The sequence below is a fragment of the Ixodes scapularis genome, unplaced genomic scaffold, assembly GCF_016920785.2.
Source record: "Ixodes scapularis isolate PalLabHiFi unplaced genomic scaffold, ASM1692078v2 PGA_scaffold11__112_contigs__length_91849675, whole genome shotgun sequence".
Lineage (NCBI taxonomy): Eukaryota > Metazoa > Arthropoda > Arachnida > Ixodida > Ixodidae > Ixodes > Ixodes scapularis.
The window spans coordinates 20,915,325-20,938,481 of record NW_024609837.1 but is presented as its reverse complement, the minus strand read 5'-3'; the positions used below and the strand labels follow the sequence as shown (position 1 = coordinate 20,938,481).

The 23,157-nt window shown below is 41.8% G+C and overlaps 1 protein-coding gene across 1 annotated transcript; it reads left to right on the top strand.

Annotated features, from left to right (window-relative positions):
- Positions 1–6,720: 6,720 nt before the first annotated feature.
- Positions 6,721–22,045, top strand: LOC115327565. The gene is made up of 7 exons (XM_040209937.1): positions 6,721–6,796; positions 7,907–7,953; positions 13,695–13,739; positions 15,949–15,978; positions 17,341–17,443; positions 21,157–21,296; positions 21,947–22,045. Exons 1-7 carry the CDS (start codon positions 6,721–6,723, stop codon positions 22,043–22,045), a joined length of 540 nt encoding a protein of 179 aa, XP_040065871.1.
- Positions 22,046–23,157: the final 1,112 nt, after the last annotated feature.

The following is a 23,157-nucleotide window of genomic DNA, read 5'->3' as shown; positions in this document are numbered from 1 at the left end:
GCCCAGGAGGCAGCAGAGGAAGATTAGCAGCTTTGTCCACCCCCTTTGACCTCTTCTTCTGATAAGCCTCCCCACTTTCTTTTGTGTCCGTGTGGCTGTGAGCGAGTGCGAAGGCCGCTTCTAGCGAATCAGAGGTGTGGAGCGAAACACGTGACCGCTCTCCGTAGGACAAAAACGCTTGGACGAACATTTGTCACGCGACTCGCTCTGACGCGCTGATGGCTTACTGGAGTCATAGCCTTCGCCGTTTGCCAGTTTATGGTGAGTTGTAGGGACCACGTAAATCCGGTTTCCAAAAAGCGTCCGTCAGTGTTCTCTTTTCCGTGCAAGCAGGTCCTGACGAGTTTCATTTCGCGACCGTGGTTTTTCGTCGTGAACGGCCAGAATACATCTATGCAAACTTTTTCATCTATTGGCCATTTATTTCGTCGGGGTCTATGGAATTATTGTGCTGTGTTTGTTGGACGAGTTTCGGCAAAGAGCTGCTCATCGGCGGAGGCGAGGCTTCCGTTGAATGTGATCGACCGCCTTCATCCTCGACATTGTGTTTGCGGTGTTTCGTGCTACCCGAATCGGATTGTGCATCTATTACGACTGAGAGCTGCTCATCGGTGACCGCGAGGCTTCCGTTGAATGTGAGCGACCGCCTTCATCCCCGGCATTGTGCTTGCGAATTGGTCTGTGCTGCCCGAATCGGATTATACATCTATCACGGATTACATGAGATCGCTCTCTTATTTGTAAGTACTTTGCAAGCATGCTTAAAAACATGAACTGCCGCTTGCGTCCCAAGTAACTTCCGGTCGTTCCGTCTTTCCAAGCCTGTCGAGTTTTGCTTACGTCACCAGTGCTAGAAAGAATAAATGTCGCAAGCAGGGTTCTCCCCAGGAATTTCTGAGAGGTGGACATTACCGGGGGGGGGGGGGAGGAGGGGAGGAGGGGGGGGTAGAAAGTAACACCCCTTTTTAGGGTGTTAGACATTAATCACACCCCTTTTTAGGGTGTTAGCAATCACACCCATGACTAAGGGTGTTGGAAAAATCACGCCTTTATTCTAGGGTGTGAGAATATCACACCCCTCTTTTAGGGTGTCCGGGAATCACACCTTTTTCTTAAGGTGCTAAGGATTACACCCCTTTCCTAGGGTGTTCTGTTACACGAATAAGGGTGCTCCCCATAGGACAAGCCATTTACACCAAAAAGGGTGTTAAAATTTTAAGTGTGTACAGACGGTCTTGCGACGAAGCAACGCTGCGCCGAGTCGGAGTGCCTGCTAGGCCTATATTCTGAGAGCTTCGTCGGAGCGCGATTCGCGGCTGTTGTCGCTCTTCTCGGGTGTTTGTGGATCCAGCGTTCTTGTTCGTCGTGGTCTGTTTTAAGTACATTTTTTTTCTTGCTGCTTGAAGTCGGCACGCGCGAGATGAACACGTAGAAAATAAACGTTCAGTCAGTCAGAGTTTTGAGAGGAAGGAAACCAAAGGAAATAACCGTTCTGAACTCGGCCCTGCCAGCCCTGCCCTACTGCGCACGCGCAGTAGTTGCTTCGTTTACCACACGATAGATGGCGCTTGGCTCTCAGCATTATCAAATTTGGCAATTTTCGCCACACATCTCTAATTATGCTACAAAATGTGGGTCTGAATATTATTTAACAAAACTTTTAGGAAACATTCGCCGGCTATTTATTGTTTACGATCGCGGTGCTGGTGAGGTAGGCTCTTACCCAATAGGCGACGTGGATTCGGCTGACGTGTTCCATTTCTGCGGATGCATCGTAGTGAAAAGGCAGAGCTTTCGAAGGAAAGAAGTCGCAAAAGAGTCCAGTTTTCTTTTAAAAGTTCTATAGCAAATAATTTTTTTGGCTCCCTAGTTTTGTGTTTTTGTGTTTCTTTTCACACCTTTTACGACGTACGGTGGATGAAATTAGATTTTAAAATCATTTCATGGTCCCTTTAAGGAGGCTGTGGTGTAAACGTGAACGGTTTGGTACCTTTCGTTTGCCGACGGGTTTTCGCTCAAGGATTTTGAAGGTCACCTGAACGATGAGACATATAAGGCTTTCGCTTAATAAGGGACATTACAGAAACCCAATTGACACGCTGTCTCGTGTCGCAATCCTGGTGGTTGTTCGTAGAAATGCTAACGAAATTTACGGGCAAAGGCGGGTGTCGTTGTCGTCCTGGCGTCCCAGCCTCTGACTGCCAAGGCTTCCGAGGACCGCAAGTCTGGAGAGCGACCTTCAGCCGGACAGGCATCTGTTACATCCAGCACCGCTGCTGCGACACCACCAAAATCGCGACCAGCGGAAGCGTGACACTTCTGTGACGCCATCAAGCGGAAATCGAGGGACCACAATTTTGGACGCGGTAAAGACACCAGTCGAAGTCGTGTTCCACGCACCATACTACAGGATCGTATTCTCACGAATGCGGTCGCGATTTTGTTTGCGTCACCATCTCCGAAAGTGTATTGTGCTTTTCAGGTGTCAAGTGCACGGAGCTACGCCGTGGTGAGGTCGAAAACTTCTAGGGCTCATCCTTGCGCGCCACATGGAGGGCAGGTCATCCTGGAACCGTAGTATACTTAAACAGCAAAATAAAAAAAAGCTTTCTGTCGATTTTACTTACCATCCTCTTTTAATGTTAAAATTCCAACCAGTAAATTTACGTAATTTACGACATATTTCTATACTGTTAAGTCCTTTGCCCACAGCAGAATCGCTCTCCAGCTGGAAACAAGACATCGCAGACGGCACTCACGATGGCCACTGTACGATAGAAGCTATGGTTCAGACCAGCGTAAGAACATGACTATCCGCAGGTCGATCGATTGCACCGTAATTCCTCAAGATGTCTTAATCTCTTTAATGTAACGTGGAATGTCAACCTGCGACACCCAACCCTCTCAGTCACGGACCAACCGGCGGTATGAATGCCCGAAAGCTTACGTCATATCATTTTGATTTTACAACACTGATACACGAACACACGGTCACATCGGCATATTCTGTTCACAACGCACAACACTGCCATCGCGATATTGCTGCTATGTTGCAGACCCGCAGAAATACAGAACCACGCTGATTGCTGTTTGGCACTCGGCATCGTAAAACAGAACCGAACTCAGCCCAGATGGCACCCACACACTTAAAGTTTTAACACCCTTATTGGTGCAAATGGCTTGTCCTATGGGGAGCACCCTTATTCGTGTAACAGAACACCCAAGGAAATGGGTGTAAGCCTTAGCACCTTAAGAAAGGGTGTGATTTTCGGACAGCTTAAAAAAGGGGTGTGATATTGTCACCCTAGAATAAAGGTGTGATGTTTCTAACACCCTTAGTCATGGGTGTGATTTCTAGCACCCTATAAAGGGGTGTGATTAATGTCTAACACCCTCAAAAGGGGTGTTACTTTCTAACCCCCCTCCCCCCCCCCCCCCCCCCCGGTAATGTCCACCTCTCAGAAATTCCTGGGGAGAACCCTGCTTGCGACATTTATTCTTTCTAGCACTGGTGACGTAAGCAAAACTCGACAGGCTTGGAAAAACGGAACGACCGGAAGTCACTTGGGACACAAGTGGCAGTTCATGTTTTTAAGTATGCTTGCAAAGTACTTACAAATAAGAGAGCGATCTCATGTAATCCGTGATAGATTCATAATCCGATTCGGGCAGCACAGAACAATTCGCAAACACAATGCCGGGGATGAAGGCGGTCACTCACATTCAACGGAAGCCTCGCGGTCACCGATGAGCAGCTCTCTGTCGTAATAGATGCACAATCCGATTCGGGTAGCACGAAACACCGCAAACACAATGTCGAGGATGAAGGCGGTCGATCACATTCAACGGAAGCCTCGCCTCCGCCGATGAGCAGCTCTTTGCCGAAACTCGTCCAACAAACACAGCACAATAATTCCATAGACCCCGACGAAATAAATGGCCAATAGATGAAAAAATTTGCATAGATGTATTCTGGCCGTTCACGACGAAAAACCACGGTCGCGAAATGAAACTCGTCAGGACCTGCTTGCACGGAAAAGAGAACACTGACGGACGCTTTTTGGAAACCGGATTTACGTGGTCCCCACAACTCACCATAAACTGGCAAACGGCGAAGGCTATGACTCCAGTAAGCCATCAGCGTGTCAGAGCGAGTCGCGTGACAAATGTTCGTCCAAGCGTTTTTGTCCTACGGAGAGCGGTCACGTGTTTCGCTCCACACCTCCGATTCGCTAGAAGCGGCTTTCGCACTCGTTCACAGCCACACGGACACAAAAGAAAGTGGGGAGGCTTATCAGAAGAAGAGGTCAAAGGGGGGTGGACAAAGCTGCTAATCTCCCTCTGCTGCCTCCTGGGCTGCACAGGGAGGGTCGCCTTGTATGTGGGACCTTGAAGTTGTTGTTGTTCGAGTGGCGGTTCCCTTTCGAAAAGTGTGGAGCCGGGGAGTGGCTTATGCTTTCTGGGTAGAACTCGTCGATTGTCGTCTTGTTTATGCGTTTGAATTTCTTCTTTCTCTTTCCTTTTTTTTCTTTATGTGTTTTATAAGTGTATTTATTGGTTCAGTCAGGTGAGCTTGTGCTACCCAAAAAAAGGCGCCACTGTTTGTTCCAAGCTTCAGCGCAGTTAAAAAGAAAATGAATAAAAAGCTTAAGCAAAACGGAATTTGCTCGCTTTTTGCCCGAGAAAGACTTCTCGGGCTAAAAGCAAGCAGATTCCGTTTTGGCTAATTTTTTTTTATTTTTAACGTCGTATTTTAGGCGGCAAATAAATAGAAATACCTCTCCGGCATAGCCGATTCACGCAGGATACTCTCAACACTCAACTAAAAACGGCGTCGCATATGTCATGTCAGGATATGGTTGGCGCGACTCATCCCATTCGTTAAATATTGGCTAAACCAAAATGGTGTGGGCACAACCTTTTCGAATATATCCAATATCGGCGACATACGGTGTGGTGCCTGGGCTGTATATTTACACGTCTTTGGTCACCTTTTGCGAGCAGAGGTGATTTTTTAAATCGAAGTTGAACTGATAAAACTGATGCACGCGTGGCACGTAATTTTCGGCTCCTCTCGGACGAAGAGTTCGATCGGAGTTGCAAAAACCATTCTCTAGCACTTCCTAATCATACGCGCCTTTTTGTGGCGATTAATTATATTCGATGTTGGTACCGCCGTACATCAACAACCGTTTCATCAAAGCAAAAAACATGAACGGTTATAAAATCATGGATGTAATCGACAGTATCAACATTACGCCCGTCTCACACCGTGTGAATGAAAAGTGTGTGGACGTCCGTTAACCACTTGACCGGGGACGGAAGCATAGAGCACTGCTCATCGTCATTTGCGCCGGGTTTTCGGGCAAAAACCGGTAGGAATAAAGGGCCTCTCCTCTGGCGTGAGGAAAAACGGCGTCGATGACAATGATATTGACCGAACAGAGGGGAAAGAGAATTTGTGTAAGATTAAATGGAGCATCTTTTTAAATCTATCGAAATGTATTCACATCCGGTTTACTTGGAAAATTCATTCTGTTTGCCTCATACTCTATTAGTGCGTCGCCGGTTAAACGTTTAACCTAGGTTAAAGATCTAGGAGTTATTTTTTCATCAGCTTTGAACAGGAACAAGCATGTTGACTAACACCACAAAAGCTAGTCGGTTACTAGGTTTCATTAAACGTAATTTTAGGGTGGCTTCATCATCCCTAAAGAAAACCTTGTATTCCGATCAATTCTTGAACATGAGTGTTCAATCTGGAACCCCTATAGGCTAAATTGGAATGATTAGATTGAAAAAATTCAGAATCCCGCTGGTGGTTTGTTACGGAAAGTTATGGTTTCAGAGTAAGTGTTACTGAACTTAAGTCGTCTCTGGGTTGGAGGCCTCTGAGCCAGAGACGTCAGTAACTCCGTTTGAGACTTTTATTTAACATTTTTCACAAAAATACTTGAATCTCTATAGCAACAAATCTCCTGCAACCTGCTTAATTGTCTCTCAGAAAAAAAAATATTCAAAACAATTCGTCCATACAAATGTAGAGCTGATGTTTCTAAATGTTATTTTTTTCCGCGGTCGATTGATGTCTTGGATAAATTACCTACGAGGTTTGAGAAATTTCAAAGCCAGAGCCATTTTTTGACAAAGTCCAGTTTTTTGTTTAAATCTCATATTCAGGTGTCTCTAAGATTTGTTGCGTTTTTTTTTTGTGTATAACGACATTTTATATTTGTTTTAATTTTTGATAACGTATACTGTTTTGTGGGACCCTCTACTGTAATGCCTTTTCAGGCGTTGTAGGTATTCAAATAACTAATTAAATAAATAAATACGCATTTCCTGCCAGTGCCTGTGCCAAGGCCATCGGGTCCCCCGCAGCAACAGGTGCAAACGGCCGCAAAACTCTCTTTAGTGCTTGGCTTTTGTTTTTGTTTTCTTTCGGGTTTGAGGAAGGGTGAGGGGGGTGGGGGCTGGTAGGAGGTGAGTCGCCCGTTTTCTTCCGTTTTCGCGGCTTTCAACAGCCTAAACTGCCAGTGCAGCTGTGCGAAAAACTGTCGAACGATAACACGCTAGTAAAGCTCCGGAGTTTGATATCTTGCCTGAACAGCGTTTATTTAGTCTGACTCGAATCCTGCATGCAGTCAAGTAGACTGTAAATTAACTCTAGTTAATTCTCATATAACCCTGTTACGAAGCATTGAAGTGTACTCTAGCGGCATGGTGTCGTCTACAGCGCTCCTGCTTTCTGCCACAGCTTGCATCTTCTCCGCCTCCCTTCAGCTTGCGTCGGCAGGTGAGGCTAAGATAAATTAGGCTGCTATTTGAAAATTGTAGGCAAATAGCTATTAACGCTGAAAGTCACGTGCATTATTAATTAGTATGTGGAAAGTGAATTCAGCAAAAAACACGGCATTGTTGAGGTTGCGCTGTTAATATTATGCTTTTATTAATTATCAAAAAGGCTTGGTGCACATTGAGCTACTTAAACCTGAATAGGAAATGTTGCCCAAAAACTTCGTCCTTAAAAAAATAAAAACTGAATTTATGGGTTTAAGATTTTATTCTCAAGTTCAGTTACTGTATAGAGTCCGTTGTAAGTTATCAACTAGACGGGTCTTGCCGTGTGGCACCAAGAGTTACCCATGGTGTCTTTATTTTACTAGTATTCTGGTTCCGCAGTGGTTATGGCGCAAGTGGTTATGGCGTTAATCACTTCTCTAAATATGCTACTTTATACTTTGGTTTATTTTCTTGCGTTATAAACGCCAATGGTTTTAAATTGACTACAGTTCACTCTATATTCTCCCACCGTGCTCGGGCCTGCAAATGACCTGCAGTATATTGTGAATAAATTAAAAAAAAAATGTAGACACAAACTCAAGATTGTTCCTCAGGCTAAGAGACAAGTTTACACATCACTAGTTATGTTACAAAGGCCTAAATATAATCAGGGGTGCCTAGATATTTCCTAGAAGAGGCCTAAATTGCGTACTTTTATATAGAGTAGTTCAAACTGTCAATTCTCGGAAATATGGTTTCAAAGTCTAACCCAGAATCCTAGAAAAATCTGTAGAGAGAGGCACGACCGGAAGAAAGTCGTTATTTTCTTTACCAGTTCCCATTACTTTGGTTACATGTGGAGGGAAATAATGTGACATTGTCTATATTTACACACACAACGCTTTTCAACAAAAGATGCATGACAGAAGCGGCGTGCGTGATTACAAACACATAAAAAGACACAAAAAGAAGAAATGTGTTGAACTATGATGTGTGGTGCATGTGGACTCTATGACATCATTTCTTGTTTTTCGAGAAAAATGCAGCCGGCAGAAAGTTTATATTTATTATGCCACTGAGCGCGGTATGTGCAGTAACACTCTATTTTCTTTTTGCCTTTCAGAGAGATGCTCCAAGCTTGATTTTCCAACGTCATATGGGATTTTCGAAGCAAGCATTTTTACTTTATTTCGAGTTTGCTAGTTACATGCTCGACGAAAAGCTTAGACAAAACGAAACACCTTAAATTGCTTTTTTATTTGCTTTTATTGAACTTTGATTTTGACGACCGAGGAACGGCAGCAACTTCACAAAGACTTGATGCCTTCTGCTTAACATAAAACAAAACGTTAAAATATATTTGAAAAAGAAGAAAATTGAGCGCTATGCCCAGCGTGCACGTGAGCAGCCTCGCAAGAATGGAACTGGGCAAAGCAGCTTTGGAGAGGTCTTGGGAGCAGAATAAACTGCAGTTTGGAGCCGGCTGGGAGTAGCAAAAGCGAGATAGTGAAGCAAGCTAGGAAAAACCTAAAAGTTTTAATCACGTTAAAATAAAGGCTAAATGTTACCTGGTTTTCAAAACAAAAAAAAATAGGGCATGCAGATAACTTTATATGAATTGAACATTAGTTTCAATAAGGATTCCTTTTGAAACATTTGTTAGAATATTACGTGCCAATTACTAAAAAAATAAAGCAAAACTGCATCACAGTGTGACATGCCATGGAACCGACTGTTCATAAAAAATCATAAACACACAGGAACAAAGTTTACAGTTCGTACCTTGCTTCGTCATACACAACGCTGCTCGCTCGCCTTTGTTACCAAGCGTTCTGCACGGGGCTGCGGGGCGGGCCAACGGGGGCTGCGGGCTTCAATAGTCACGGAAGTACAACCAAGAGAGAGCAGAGCCATCTGAAATTTATTTAATTTTTATCGCAATATGGCGGCGCTGTTTGCTCAACTATTCAGAAGAAGTGACTCCAGGGCTCCAGAAAAGCGTGCACCAACCGCGGCTAACGTTGGCGGCAACAGCCGTCGGATACAGAGCCTCTGATTCGGGTTCAAATCCACCTGCGCGTCTTCTTTGGTCCGGAAGTTCTGGTGTCAATATTGCTAACGGAAACTGCGAGAGGGCAAATTTCAGAGAGGCTTGTTGATAATTTCAGTTTTGGCGCACCTTGTCACAATTTCGGTCTTACTTATATTTTTGTACCAGTGTGGCGCGTGAACAGTCATAAGGCGCACAATGGTGCAATTGACGCAGCAGTTTCATCCCTGAGGTTACCAGCTTCGTCTTTCTCACTTGTGCTTGACCAGCTTTTTCTGGATGTTCGACAGAACTCTCCAGGAAACGTAATATAAGTTTTTTTTTGTATTAAATAAATAAAGATAAAGAAGTTGCCTCAGTTCTACGTTGCAACAGAGACGAAAACCAGGCGTTGCGCTAATGAATCAGACTACCCGTCCAGCCAACTAAACTTTTGAAGGACTCATATACGGCTTATTTTTCCAACTTCTGAAGGGGAGCTATTTAATGGCAGCGCTGCGTTGTTTACAGTTTTGTTGCGCGTTATACGTACCCACGTGATAAAGCTCAATTTCGAATACATTGGTGTATGCCAGTGGTAATATGCTTGTGTAGCAAACAAACCACCAAGGTATTTAGATAACGTAATAGTGTGCTTTTAATTGTAACTTCTGTTTCGTTTCTTTTCAGCCAAAATTCGTTTACCACCCATAGTTTATTATAGAGAAAAAAAGTGTTTAGCTTAATCTTATTTCCTTTTCTATTGAGACTAGCACAGATTAAAATCGTTATGCTTTATTAACAAAAAGTACTAGAGTTTATAGAGTGCACGCTTATATCATCGTCTGTCTCACCGCATTGGGAGTCCTTACTGACAGGTATGAAGTATTGTCGATTGTACTTTGAAAACAAATAATTTGGGAGCAAAAAACAATTTGACTTACATGCTCAAAACATGTGAAGTCTATCGGCCGGAAGTTTTGACTGCACATTCCTTTTTTTTTTTTGCGTCGTCATTCACTTCCTATGGTTTATACATTTCTGCTATAAATCTGATCATCGGAAATACATACGCCTTGGGAGTAATAAGTGCGCGACCCACGTTAAAACTGTACTTCAATCCCGTTTGAACTGTCGCTAAAACTTCATGATGTCTGCTATACACCTTTCCAAAAAACGCTCCTAGGCCGGCGCCATGTTGCTGATGCTGATGCGGCTGGTGCGACTCTCGCGCCCTCTATCAGCTAGAAATTTTCTGCCACTCTCTGGGACTGTGAAGACCCGCTCAGCGCGGTTCTCTGCCTACATTTTTGCGGTTTTGTATTCGACGTTTTCTCACCCCTTTTGAAAGTTTACGCTTAATTTTTTTTATGCGTGCTGCCTACCCGTTTTGTGTTATCTTCCATTGTGAGAAAGAAGGCTGGTAAGTGCCTGCCATTCAAACTTTTCTGCTCGACATTCACGGGAAGCGAAGGAGGTGAAGGACGTCGAACGACCCTCGACGCGATTTTGCGAACATTGTTCTCCCCCCTCCCAGAGATAATCCGCGTAGAATCCTCAGTCATCCCCAAAAATAGTTGTCCGGGTTGGGGTGAGAAACGGGTCAGTCGCGTTTGTTTCTTTGCCTTGGTGCGGTTGTGAAAAAAGAAAGTTCTCCCCAAAACGTGCTCCAAAACGAAGTCAGCTCGGATTCCGTCCGATCGTCAAGATGTGACTGTCGTCGACTTTGACTGTGTGATTTGAGATCTTTTTTAGATAAATTCTTTTCGGATAACGCTGCATCGTGTGGTACGTACGATATATTGTTCGAATGTTAACACTTCCTCAATTGTATGTCCGTGTCCTGTCCATCGGTAAACACGTTATTTGTGAGCGTGAAAAATGCACGCCTTTCGACCCTCTTCTTTTGCAATTTATTTTTGTCAGCAAAACGCTTTGTCGTTTCACATGCCGCAAATCCCGCGGCGCCGTCAAAAGTTATCCTAAGAAAAAAAATGACTACCAGTCGCATTTGTTCTGTCGCGCGCGTACCCAACAAAAATAGTTTACAGTTTTTTTTTTTTTTTGCTTTTTTGTTTTTTCAAATGTGGCACAATGCTTTCTTAATGTCCTCGGGAAAATACATGTACCATGAAACACAAAATATAGCGGGAAATGACGAGAATTTAGCCGCCAGCAGCCTTTGAAACTGCGCCAACGCAGGCTGCACCTATTGAAATCACAGTCCACTCGGTTAGGGTTAGGAGGGACGCCGGTGAGAGACTAGCCTCAAACTCAGTGACTGGGCTCGAAAAAGGTTTGTTGCCCCTGGGGTCGAGTCTTTTCTGGAAAGGTGTATAAAGACATTGAAACTTCGTGCAACTATAAACATAAAGTGTATGGCGGCTTTTAAAGTCAACCGACACAATTTTATATTTGAAAGATCAATTTTGTTTTTTTCCAACACATGTGTGTGCTGTTAACAGTAACTTACATTTTCGCCGGGATAACTTCCCGCAAAGCTGTCTCTGGTACACGCGAAACAAACCGTGAATATTTTTTGCAAGCTTTATGGTTTGATTTCCACAAATATCAAAATTATACAGCTTTTTAATTGTGCTATTCTACAAAAAAAATTGTATTTTATACACTCAGACTTCTAAAGGGTGCCTGTTGGACAAATAAAGTCATCAATGTTTTGCACTCGGAAGACATTAGATAAGGGAGGGTAGTCACAATAAGTTCGCCAAATTAACTTAAATTGTTGCAAAAACTTTTAGTAGGGTAGTTAAGTGTGACAATGCGATTGAGCTTTTTAAGGTTGTATTTAGTGGAATATAAATTATAAAAAAAATATTCTGGGGGAATAGGCAACATATACCTTGAGAAACTCATTGATCAGTTTTCGCATTGCTGGTGTTGCCATTGTGGGCAGCGCCTCGGTTCCTGCAGCCACAATGCTGCGTAGAAGAGTGACCTGCTCGTTTTTGACACCTCACAGTTATCTCGGCAGCGTGACTGTGATAAACCGGGCGGCGGAGAATAGCTTACCAAAAAAGCTCACCGGGCATCGAGGGGATGCGAAGAAAATGCACACAAATTTTTTTTTCTTAGCATAGTGGATTATTTGTCACACTTGACAATTTAACACAAACAGAATTCACCAACTCATTAAAAATGATTGTCCTCTTCTTTTTCATAATCTAGAAGTTTATTGGCCATATTTACAAATTTCTCAGAAATTAGTAATCACCCATTTTGTATATAAATGACGCCGCAAGTATAAAATCAAAACATCGGACACCCGTAAAAAAGACAATTTATTGACAGCTTGACTGTGCGGAGTCGGTAGCTCTGTCAGATTCAGAGGTTTTTTTGTTTTTGTTTTGCGAGCTAATATGCATAGGGGTGTGTGAACCGTGTCATCTCTGAAGATTGTATGGTGTCTAATAGATAAATACTCGTTGATGTAATGCGTATGGGCTACGCTGTTTTCTTTCTGTTATTTTGATTCATAAAACTTTAGTTGAGCAGCATCGTCCTACCGTGTTTGTTGGTTTCACTCCGTCTTAGTTGCTTGAGCGGTTTTCATCATGTATAATGTTAACTAACTCGTCCAATTCGCTGTCTCACGAAAGTCTAGTTCTTATAAAGGTAACGAGTAAGAACGGTGACAGTGTGCAGCTCTGAAGGTCATCGAGGGTTCGCCGTAGAAGAGCACTGACGCAAAAAAACAGTCTACAGAAACGAGCACGAACGGGAAAACGTCGATGGCCGTGGAAGAAAGGAACCTCCATAACGTACTGATCGCTCTATCCTGTTTTCAGAAGTTAACAAAAGCATCAAAGATATTTTGGGCACTGCATTTTCGCGCTTACAAGTTCTGATTTTCGGCATTTACAGTTTTGGTTTTTAGGTTTAAGGCAAACATTATTACGTTTTCGAACTTTTTTTTTTTTTTTTTTCAAATTGGGCTCCGCGTTTCTGCGCATGCGAGTTCAAATTTTCGGCATCTGCAGTATTGCTTTTTAGGTTTTAGGCAGAGATAATTAAGATTTTGAACGTTTTTTTTTGTTCTTCAAATTCATAAAGTTTCAATTTAGGCCTTCGTTGCCCTGAGACTTTAACAAATATTACAAAAACATTTTTTACGAAGCTGACAAATTTTAATGATAATAAATTGTTACGCATGATTCAGCAGCCTCACCATAAAAAAGAAGAAATAAAAACGGTTTGCTCTTCCTTGCTTTTCTCCGCATTCGATCGATGGCCAGTGAGGTTTTCTCGGCATCCACCGGTTTTTTGATGAGCTTTTCTCCGGTGAGCTTTTCTCCGGTGAGCTATTCTCCGGTGAGCTATTCGCCGTTGAGCGTTTCTCCGCTAAGCTTTATGTCTGGTGAACTTTTCTCCGGAATTCGATAAACCGGTCAATGGCATGCTGTCGAGGTAAAGGCGAGCTGACCGAAGCCGGCAAACGAGCACGCTGATCTTCTAGGAGCCATGATGGACAGAGCCTGTGCACTTCCCGGCATTTAGTTTCGGAATCAGGCTATAATCCACTAATACGTCAAAAAGAGATACCTTAGTTTAAATTTATTGAACCTCTAACATTGACCGTACTTACAACTGCCACTGCGACGTCAGGAATAGAAGAATTAATAAAAAACTTATTTTACACACATTAGGTGAGTAGTAATTATAAAGTGTCAATTATCATATTACCAAATGTCCGCCAAGTTTGATCAAACATAGTGAAACGACAATCGTGTATTCAGACGTCAAAGTCTACTATTCGTATCTCTAGAATCTTAGTCTATTTATGCACCACATATGTTCCGGTACATAAAGTGCAAAGGGGGGGGGGTGCCGTTACCTAATCTGTTTTGTTTTCCGGCTGTTCTAGTGTGCAGGCAAAGATATAAATCTTTGTTCATCCATCGATTTTACTGTGAGTACTGAAGTGCAACATCGCAATTTTTTATAATCAAATATCAGATACAGCGAAAAAGACCCGTTTCGTCGTAGGCTCAGAAATTCATTTAGACATTTTCACGAGAAGCAATTTTAAAATTAAAATCATGATTATAAATTAAAACCGCACAAAAATATTCTTTGCAAAGTGTATCTTCTTTTAGAATAGAAAATGTATTTAATTTACCAAATGCACACAAAAAAAGCGAGCTTCTGTGTCTCATGTGTTTCGCGGCAAACTGCATTGAAATGAAGCAGCGTTGCTTGTCTTATATGAAGGCTATATTTCGTTGGTTAAAATGCAACGTATTCCTTATCTGATTCTGAAAATGCTTTCAACACATCAGATTTTTGCGTAGAAGGTGGTTAACAATGATGGTATTGTAGGCTAGACGGTTTGGTCTCTTGTGAATCTGTATGTCCTTCGTATTTGAAAATAATTTCAGCGAAGGAGATATCTGCGTAGAAAGTGGTTGAGAGTGGCGGTGTGGATATATGTAGGATGCTTGCGAAATAAACCACCTATAGCTGAGTCTAAGACATTCCCTTCTGAGTCTGTTTTTTTAAACTCAACGCTTTTTTATTCCTCCACTCCAGTCTCAAGTGTGAAACGGCATGTTACGATCTCTTCTCGGCTTTTTTTTTCGTGAATGGATCATTGAATATTTATTTAGACAACGGTGTCTAAAAAGGTAAAGCAAAGGGCGGCCAAAGCTCGATGTCGAGGCTCCGTTCACCTCTCCAGTACTGCAACCGTGGCACGATAAAATAACATTGAACGGCGCACTTAAAATAATAAATTAATTTATGCACCCAACTTAAAAGAATTAAAACTCTACAACTTGATCATGTACTGGACATTAATTGAGTTGATTCAATGATCAGAGAGACTATTATCGAAAATATTAAAAAAGAAGATATAATTAAATATTTGCAACCATACGACCTTCCTTGCAACAGAACAAGCCCGTCTTGCTTCTCTATTCCTAGCCAGACTTCGCGTTTGGTACTCCGGCGTCTCTTTGACACGTCGACTGCGGCCATTCTCAGAAAGTCGCTGTTTTGCTTCGCCTATTTCTTTTTGAGTAGGCTCCTTTCTCTTGACATACATTGTGAAGATTTTGGCACATCCCTGGTGAGTGTCTCTTTTCACGACCAACTCACTCACGCAAAAACTGAGATGAAAGCGGCACATACACTGCTCAACGAAAGGACATAGACCAGCGGAGCGCGTGGCCTCACTAGAGATTTAGCTTCAGCTTAAAGAACATATATAGTTACTCTAGCGCATACGGCTACCATATACAGTTTTTTAACACTAGGGTAATCATATGGCTTTGCCATTTAGTTAGTCCAGGAATCTCTAAAGTAACTGTATACGCTAGGCCCCACGCTCTCCTGGTTCATTTCGCTTCTTTGGGCACAGCGTCATTCCGCAGCACGTGCCTCTGCGTTTTAATGTTAGGACCGACATTTTTGAGGGGGGGGGGGGCTTTAAAAATGCTACAGCGTTTTTTCTACTAATGCCAACTTTATGTTGAAAGTACAGTCGCTGACGAGATGAAAAAGCACAGGCGACTGCATTACTCCGAAAACTTTGTGTATTATCTAACGGAAGAAAGCTGAGCAATACATCAAGGCTATTTTGTAAATGATTGGCATTTATCGATATTTTTTGCATATCGATATTTATCTTTACTCTCCTCTTTATCGGCAATCAATTGCCGAATGAACACCGATAGTAATGGTACTCACTGAATTGAAATTAAAAAAAACAAATAAAAAAACGTTTATCGTCTTTTAGTTTGCGAACTTATTATGTAACGCCCGAAAGCTGATCGCTCAGCCTGCCGAGCCGGATGTTTAAGCCTCGCCTGATCTTGTCGGTTGTCAGAGAGCGCGTCTAAATTCGGCACTAAGAACGGAATTATTGCAGCAACAGCTGATCAAGCAGAGGGTGACGACAAATGTTGAATAGCCGCGGAAGCCCTCGATAATGATTCAGCTTTCTCCTGATAGGTAGCGCGGTAGGCCTTCTAAACCACGCGCTGCTCTTCTTTATATCATCCACGACTGTACATTCAGCTTTAGTGGGTTCGTATAATTTGATATATTCTAGAAAACTATATATATTTACCAAGAAAATCTAAGGAGGGTGTTAAAGTAACAGGGTGTTATTTTTCCAGGAACTCCAAAATATGAACAAGCTCGTTGATGTGAGTGATCACCGCGGGTTCATGCATATCCGAAACATATGAATTTACAAACACACGTAGATGTTAAGCTTTCAGTAAGTGTTACGCAAGTATTTAAAATGGACTGTACTTTTTTAGGGATACCTATGTATTGACGACGGCTTGGTTTGTTTTAGTGATGATTTAATGAAATAGCAAACCGTAGATTTTTGAGGTTAACAATCCCCGGAGTAGGAGAACAAGGGGGTCAAAGGACAAACACAAATCTCCTAACAAAAATAGGCGACTTGTGCGCGCTTGAAAATATCCACCTGCTCCTGGTATCAAACCAGAGACCTTTCCGATTTTCTACCAACTGAGCTAACCCGAAGTTAGACGTCAGTAAAACAAACGGGTTTTAACAGCTGCCACTAGTCTAACACCAAAAAGGATGAACGGCCTGCATTTTAGGGTTACGATGATATTGCGATTAATGCAAAGGTGCAAGCGAGCGGGACAAGAATGACGAAACTTTCTTGAGAGGGGGGGGGGGGGGGCAAGGGGGACAAGGGACAAACGTACATCTTCAAACACAGCTAGGTGACTGGTGCGCGACTGAAAACATCCACCTGGTCCAGGTATCGAACCAGGGCCTCTCCATTTCCGAAGGAGCGCTGGTTCGATGCCAGGAGCAAGCGGATTCTTTTCGTTCCGGACTAGTCACCTCGCTGTGTTTAGAGATTTGTGCTTAATTTTTGTTTTCCTCCCCCACCCTCCCCCTGCAAAGAATATTATTGTCATTCTTGTCCCGCTCCCTTGCACCTTTGCATTAATCTCATTGTCATCGTAGATCCTTCTCGTAAAAACCGGAAAAATAATGTTTTTTTTTTTTTTTTTTTTTTTTTACAAAACATGAAAGTATAAAACAGCGAGGACGGGAACAGGACATCTTTCATTTACCAACATCATAGAATGGCACAACGATAAAACCTCCCTCCAAAGGTTTCAACGTTCTCGAAGAGAAAAAGGAAACAGTTGTTATAAAGGAAAGGAAATTTACTATAAGTATAAAGGGAAGGGAATTTACTATAAATATGCAGCTTATATTGGTGCTGTCACCTCAAGCTTTGACATTGACCGGCTTCAAATGGCAATCTTTTTGGCTAGTTCCTATATCAGTGGCACATAGAATTAAATTACTCTTTTTTGTGTTTTATCACTTGTTTTAAGTAATGCTCATAGTAGCAGTACTTTTGATTTCTTAACATAAGCCTAGGATTTGAGATACTAAATGAACAGTTAAATTTTAATTATATTAAAAATAAACTTGCGGTAGTTGTGTGCATCATAAATATATCTCAAGTAGATGCATATGCCACTCTACCATTAATTTGTTTTTTGCAGTGCACCATTAATGGATTGACAAGTCTTGGCTACAATGGATATCTATTCAGCAACCTCGAACCTTTGATTGCTGACATTTTTACTAACCTCATAAATATATCTGGTAAAATATGTATTTTTATCCTTCCTTCCTTTTCTTATCCTTCCTTCTTTTTCTTATTAATTAATTGATTATTTATTTATTTATTCAAGTTCTCAGAAAGGCCCTCGTTGAGGGCATTACAGAGAGGCGGGTACATAACACGAGAGCATAAAACAGTAACAACGACATATGCGAATACATGGGGTGCTGCAAAACAACGTGGCATCGCCACGATCAACGGCAATACACAAATTACTCTTAGTACATGGGGAGCATAAGGGATGAAAAATTGATACATGAGAACCAGAAAGCACAAGGCAAACAAATAGAACAGCACATTGGGGATTAACATAATTGAGAACGAAGAGCTTTGCGAAATGCGGTGGGATCCGTCTGCGTTACAATAAGGATATCGTTCTAGTCTACAATAGCACGAGAGAAGAAGGAGAATTTAAAATAGGTTGTGTTGCCTGTGATGGCGGGACACGTGACACTGGTTATTTAGCCACGATGAATATAGCCTGGGGGTAGAAGGAGAGGTTCTCGGAGCGCAGGGAGGTTGTAGTAAATTTTGTGAAAGAGACAGAGTCGCACTATCTTACGGCGGATGTTTAGTAAAGGAAGATCCAGTTCAATTTTTAGGGCGGATACACCAACTGACCAATGATATTTCTTCAAAATAAACCTGGCAGCGTGTTTCTGGACTGCCTCGAGATGATTTAATAGGTATATTTGGTGAGGGCTCCAGATGGCCGCAGCATATTCCAATTTGGGTCGAACGCATGTCCCATAAGCCCATTTTCGCACGAATAGGGAGCCGATTTTAGGTTCCGTCTGATGTAACAAGGGCAGCGAGACGCTTCAGCGCATATAAGCTTGATGCGAGCGTTCCAAGTAAGATCGTTAGTTAGAGTCACTCTGAGGTATTTATAGGACGGGACGTCTTCGACTACGTTATTTTCTCATTTGTACACGAGAACTGAGATTTTTGTCGTTTTCGTAAAAACTGGAATAACCTGCATTTTGCTTTGTTTAGTGCCATTAACCACATTGGGCACCATGCCTGGATTCCGTCAAGGTTTCTGTGAAGTGAAAGATGGTCTTCAAAAGAAACTATCTTTCGATATAGGACGCAGTCATTAGCGAAATGGCGGATTTTAGAGTAAATTTTGTTTGGAATGTCATTAATGAAGATCAGAAAAAGTAAAGGACCAAGAACCGAGCCCTGGGGAACTCCCAAGGTAACCAGAGCGCAGGTGGATGAGAAACTATTAATTGTGGTGGATTGAGTGCGAGAAGAGGGGGAATCCTGGATCCACTAGAAAACGAGAGGGTCAATTCCTTTCCGAGGCATGAAAGTTTGGCAAGCATGCGACAGTGGGCTAAGCGGTCGAAAGCCTTCGAATAGTTCAAAAATAGGGCAGAGGTTTGGTGGTTAGGTTCGAAATTAGTGTATAACTCGTGGGTGAATTCTACGAGCTGCGTCTTTCAAGACAGTCCCTTACGAAAACCGTGTTGCTTGTTGTAAAAGAAGTTATTTTTCTCAAGATGAGATTGAACGTTTGAGTAGATAACATGCTCTAGAAGTTTTCAGGCCACGCAGGTTAGAAATATAGGGCGGTGATTCGAAGCCGAGAAACGATCCCTATATTTAAAGACCGGAAAGACCTTACGCAGTTTCCAGTCGGATGGTAGGCATTTCCGTGATACGGCCAGTGAAAATATTAAGTAGAGAAATTCGCTAGATATTATGTAGTGAAGAATTTTGGGGGTGATGTCGTAAAGTCCTCCAAAGTATGTCAATTTCGAGTTGTCAGGGGGTTTCTCTATTCCAGCACATGAGAGTTCAATAGGTTCCATAGACTTGTACGGTAGTGCTGGTAATATCGGGACGTCGGCGTTTTCTAATGTAAACAAAGACGAAAAATAGTCGTTAATACTGTGGCAAAGTCCGTACTTTTCACTACTATAAACTACTTTTCACCGAAGTTACGCTAGCAGTGCATGATGGTTGCTGAGAACAAGAGCTAATTTGTTTGGAACGGTTTTAACCCAGTACTGCTAATGACCTTTGCGCGATCCCAGACTGAACTAATGCAGTCCTACTATCTGTTAACTAGAACTTTCTGAGAACAAACTTATTCGATCGAAAGAAGTACTAAGTCAAATTTGCGTTTAAGATAAACTAATATACAGCTAGCAACAGTGAATATATACTGAATATGTGTTTTTCTTTTCTGAGAGATATAATATTACATGCACATTTAGGTATTTGGAGCAAGGAATCTGCGGAGAAACGGAGGGAGAAAAGGAGACGAGTTCCTGAGGGGACGTCAGAATGCCGAGCTCTGGTTGGAAGGATTAGTGGCTAAGACCTAAAGCTTGCTGCCTTCCTGCCTTCGTCTCTACTGCACTCATCGAAAGCGTTTGAATTGGAAAGTCAAACGGCTGACGCCGGCGTTCCGCGATTTAACGCGTCTGAGGAGTTCAGTGGAGACAAAGGCTGCTAGCTTTAAGGTCTCGCCCACCTATAATTCAAACGAAAGGTCGTCTTTCTGATGTCCCCGCGCTCTCGTCACCTTCTCTCACTCACGTTCTAGGCGCATAGGCTTTAGATAAACCTGAAAGTGAAAATACGATTCGCAGAGATTTCTACGCGCATATTCCTGCATTCGTTTGTGCTAAGCCTAATAGGCGAATGGCATTAATGACAGACTGGAGTATGAGGTGCTTTGATGTATGATCCTTACACAACAAATCACGCAATATTGCAGCGATCCGTCAGATAGAATTGGAAGCGCCGCGTCGGTGGCTCCGACAGAAATAAAAAAAGGCATGTTGGTGTTTACGAGAGAAAAGTGCCTACTTAAAGATCACCAGGTGGTGGGTTCGAATCTCGGCCGAGGTGCCCGCAATCGGACGGACGCTGATTGCGGATAATGCGCCCTGTAACCGAGATTTCGGTTGCAAGACGAAAGGTCACCATGTGTTCCAAATTAATCGTCAGTCGTCCGCTGAGGCGTGCCAGATGCCCTACGTTGGGGTGGCACGTAAAGCCGCCAAATCTGATTTTTCTTTTTTTGAATTAGAATCCTTTATAGTAAAGTTGTTGATATAAAATAAGAATTGGCTAGGGTTCTAAAACGAACCTCTTGAGAGCCCGAAAAGCGAAAGATGCAAAAAAAGTGATGCTACTATTAACACCAATCAAACATTTGCCAGAGACGCAGAAGAAAGATAAAAGCCATAAGAGAATAGAGCATCTATATTAAGATTGCCATTTTTAGAAGTAAACATTTGTGAAAGTTTTTTATTAAACGATTTTGAAGAACCCACAATGATACAGGCCACCTGCCATTTTAAATTTTAAGGCAGGAAATATTGTGAATGAATATTAGAAACTGTTTCTACGAAAAACTTTCTTAAGATCAAGTTTGATAGGGTGGACAATGTCTTCGATCCTAAAAAAATGCCGCTGTGCGAGGAAACGACATATTCGTGGAGTGTAGAACGTGCGCTGTTCATTGCAATTTGAAAGATAATTATGAGCGCAGTGTTTATCAACAGCATTGAATGCAAATTTTGTCTCCCAATAAGATAATTGATCAAATAGATATTACTTAACTGTTTAAGAAAGTTTATAAAATTAATTACTCCAGTAACTGCTAGGCCATGAACTGCAAATTCGTGTGAATTTGGCACAGATATTTTTTATGCATCTGTTTTAATCCTAGGTGCAGAGACAAGTCTGGAAACTCTTGCTCATTACTGCGACACTCACCAAAACGAGAACTTCTGCCAAGTTCCCGCACTTGCCAATGCAAAGTGCTCAACTCCCGTGAAAGTCAATGTGCCAAAGAATGCTAAAAAAGACGTAAGAATGGATAGTTTTTAATACCTTTTCCTCCGGGTCTTTAAAGCTGAACACTTTTCTTGGTATTATTATTAATGATGGTTTTGGTGGTGTGCACATAAAAACAGCAAAATAAATTCAATAAAATGATTGCCAAAATTTGTCAATTTACTAATCTCTTAGGTTAGAAATAAAGGAAATGTATTACAGTATTTCATATTCTTGAGGAAATGATACTCTATACAAATTTTTAGTTTTTGAGATTGTTCAGGGCTTCCCTTGTGGTTTAGATGGGTTGAAAAAACAATGCGCTCCAGACGACATTGTTTTTTTTAAATTACTCTGTTGTATCAAAGTAAAGGTGCAGATCAAACGCCTTCGTCTATGGTGCCCAAAATGAATACATTCCTCCCACTAACAGCTTTAAGGTAGCATCACGTGTTTTAACAAAATTGGAAAAATATCGCAGGGGCGCTCGCTGATATATCATGTAAATTAAAGCACCCGCCCCTAGAATAATTGACGCATGGCGGATATACAGGAGATTCCAAGGCTGGCGGGGTAAGAAAGGCGTTCTAGGATATTTTCCTTGACATTTTACAGTGTAGCCTGAACCCTTGCCAAGGAGAGGACGCTACCAGCGTAAGTACTTGTTTTCTGCTCCTTTTCAGTGGGCCATAAATTATTTAAAGGACGCTGAAGATTTCGGAAAAAGTTTAATCCACAAATGTAAGGTTATAGTCGTCGTCGTCATCTGGGCGAATGGGTGAAAAAACATTGAGTTGGAAATTCCTTAGACATGTATTTAACACATTTTTAATTTTACTGGACTGACTTAACGTAACTTATAGTATAGAGCTGCAATGAACGCGTAAAATCTCGAACTTTTTTTTTGTTTCTTGAGAGAAACTTTTAAATTTGTTTCTGCAGGTAATTATTTGAAGTTGCCAATGTAGAACTTTGAAAGGGATTATATTTAAATGATTTAGAAGACAACGTGGCTAAGTACACTTTCAGTATGTCCTACAAAACTAAGGACTTTTGTTTATGTGTTGCTATAATGTCACAGCTTCAGCATGGTCCAGATTTTCGCGTTGAATCATACGCCTTACACGACCGTCTAGGATGATAAAGTTGAGAGCAGTTCTTGGAAAATGATATTGATCGGGTATTCAAGATCTTCAAGAAAACGAATACATTGTTAAATTGTTGGTAAAAAAACTTTTTCGTAATCGTAAAATTGTTTGAACGCTCCGCACGTTTAATTTCGAAAGTAAACAGAACCGAGGCGTAGAACAAATAACGATAATTTGAGCGACATATATTTCACTCACTCATTTAAAGCTTTCAAAGAAAATACTCAGCCACTTCTCATTGGAGCGACGCCTCACAAGAAAATACTTTTAATTCTGTAATAGCTTGGTATTGTCAAACGGGTTTGTTTTTGAATGGGATTAAAGCACTGTGTTGCTAATTCGTTTTTCAAGAATGTAAAAACTTATAACCATTCAAAATGATATATTATGACAATATACTTGTACGTTTAGCAAAAAATATAACTTTATTTAGCAGGAACGTTTTGGAAGGCAGTGCAGTTTTTAAATGTATACGGAGAAACAACATCAGGATTTGAAAATGTTATTTAAAAATCCTGTCCCTCTATATTTGGTTCCAGGTCACCTTTGGACAAGAACCGACTTCTGTGATTCTTGTAAGAATTCACACCATGAAGATGATTCTAGTTGCAAACTAAAGAAAAAAAGTCGATTACAAAGCAATTGCAAAACAAGTACAGGGTGTCACAAAAGAAAAACTAAACGATCTTTTTCACCACAAAAAAAAAGCAAATCTAGGCATCGCCGAACGCTCATTTTCCGTCCAA

Coding starts and splice junctions, on each gene's coding strand:
- LOC115327565 (XM_040209937.1), top strand. CDS start 6,721: ATGGTGTCGTCTACAGCGCTCCTGCTTTCTGCCACAGCTTGCATCTTC. Junction 6,797..7,906: donor CCTTCAGCTTGCGTCGGCAG/GTGAGGCTAAGA, acceptor TTTGCCTTTCAG/AGAGATGCTCCAAGCTTGAT. Junction 21,297..21,946: donor CAAAGAATGCTAAAAAAGAC/GTAAGAATGGAT, acceptor GCTCCTTTTCAG/TGGGCCATAAATTATTTAAA.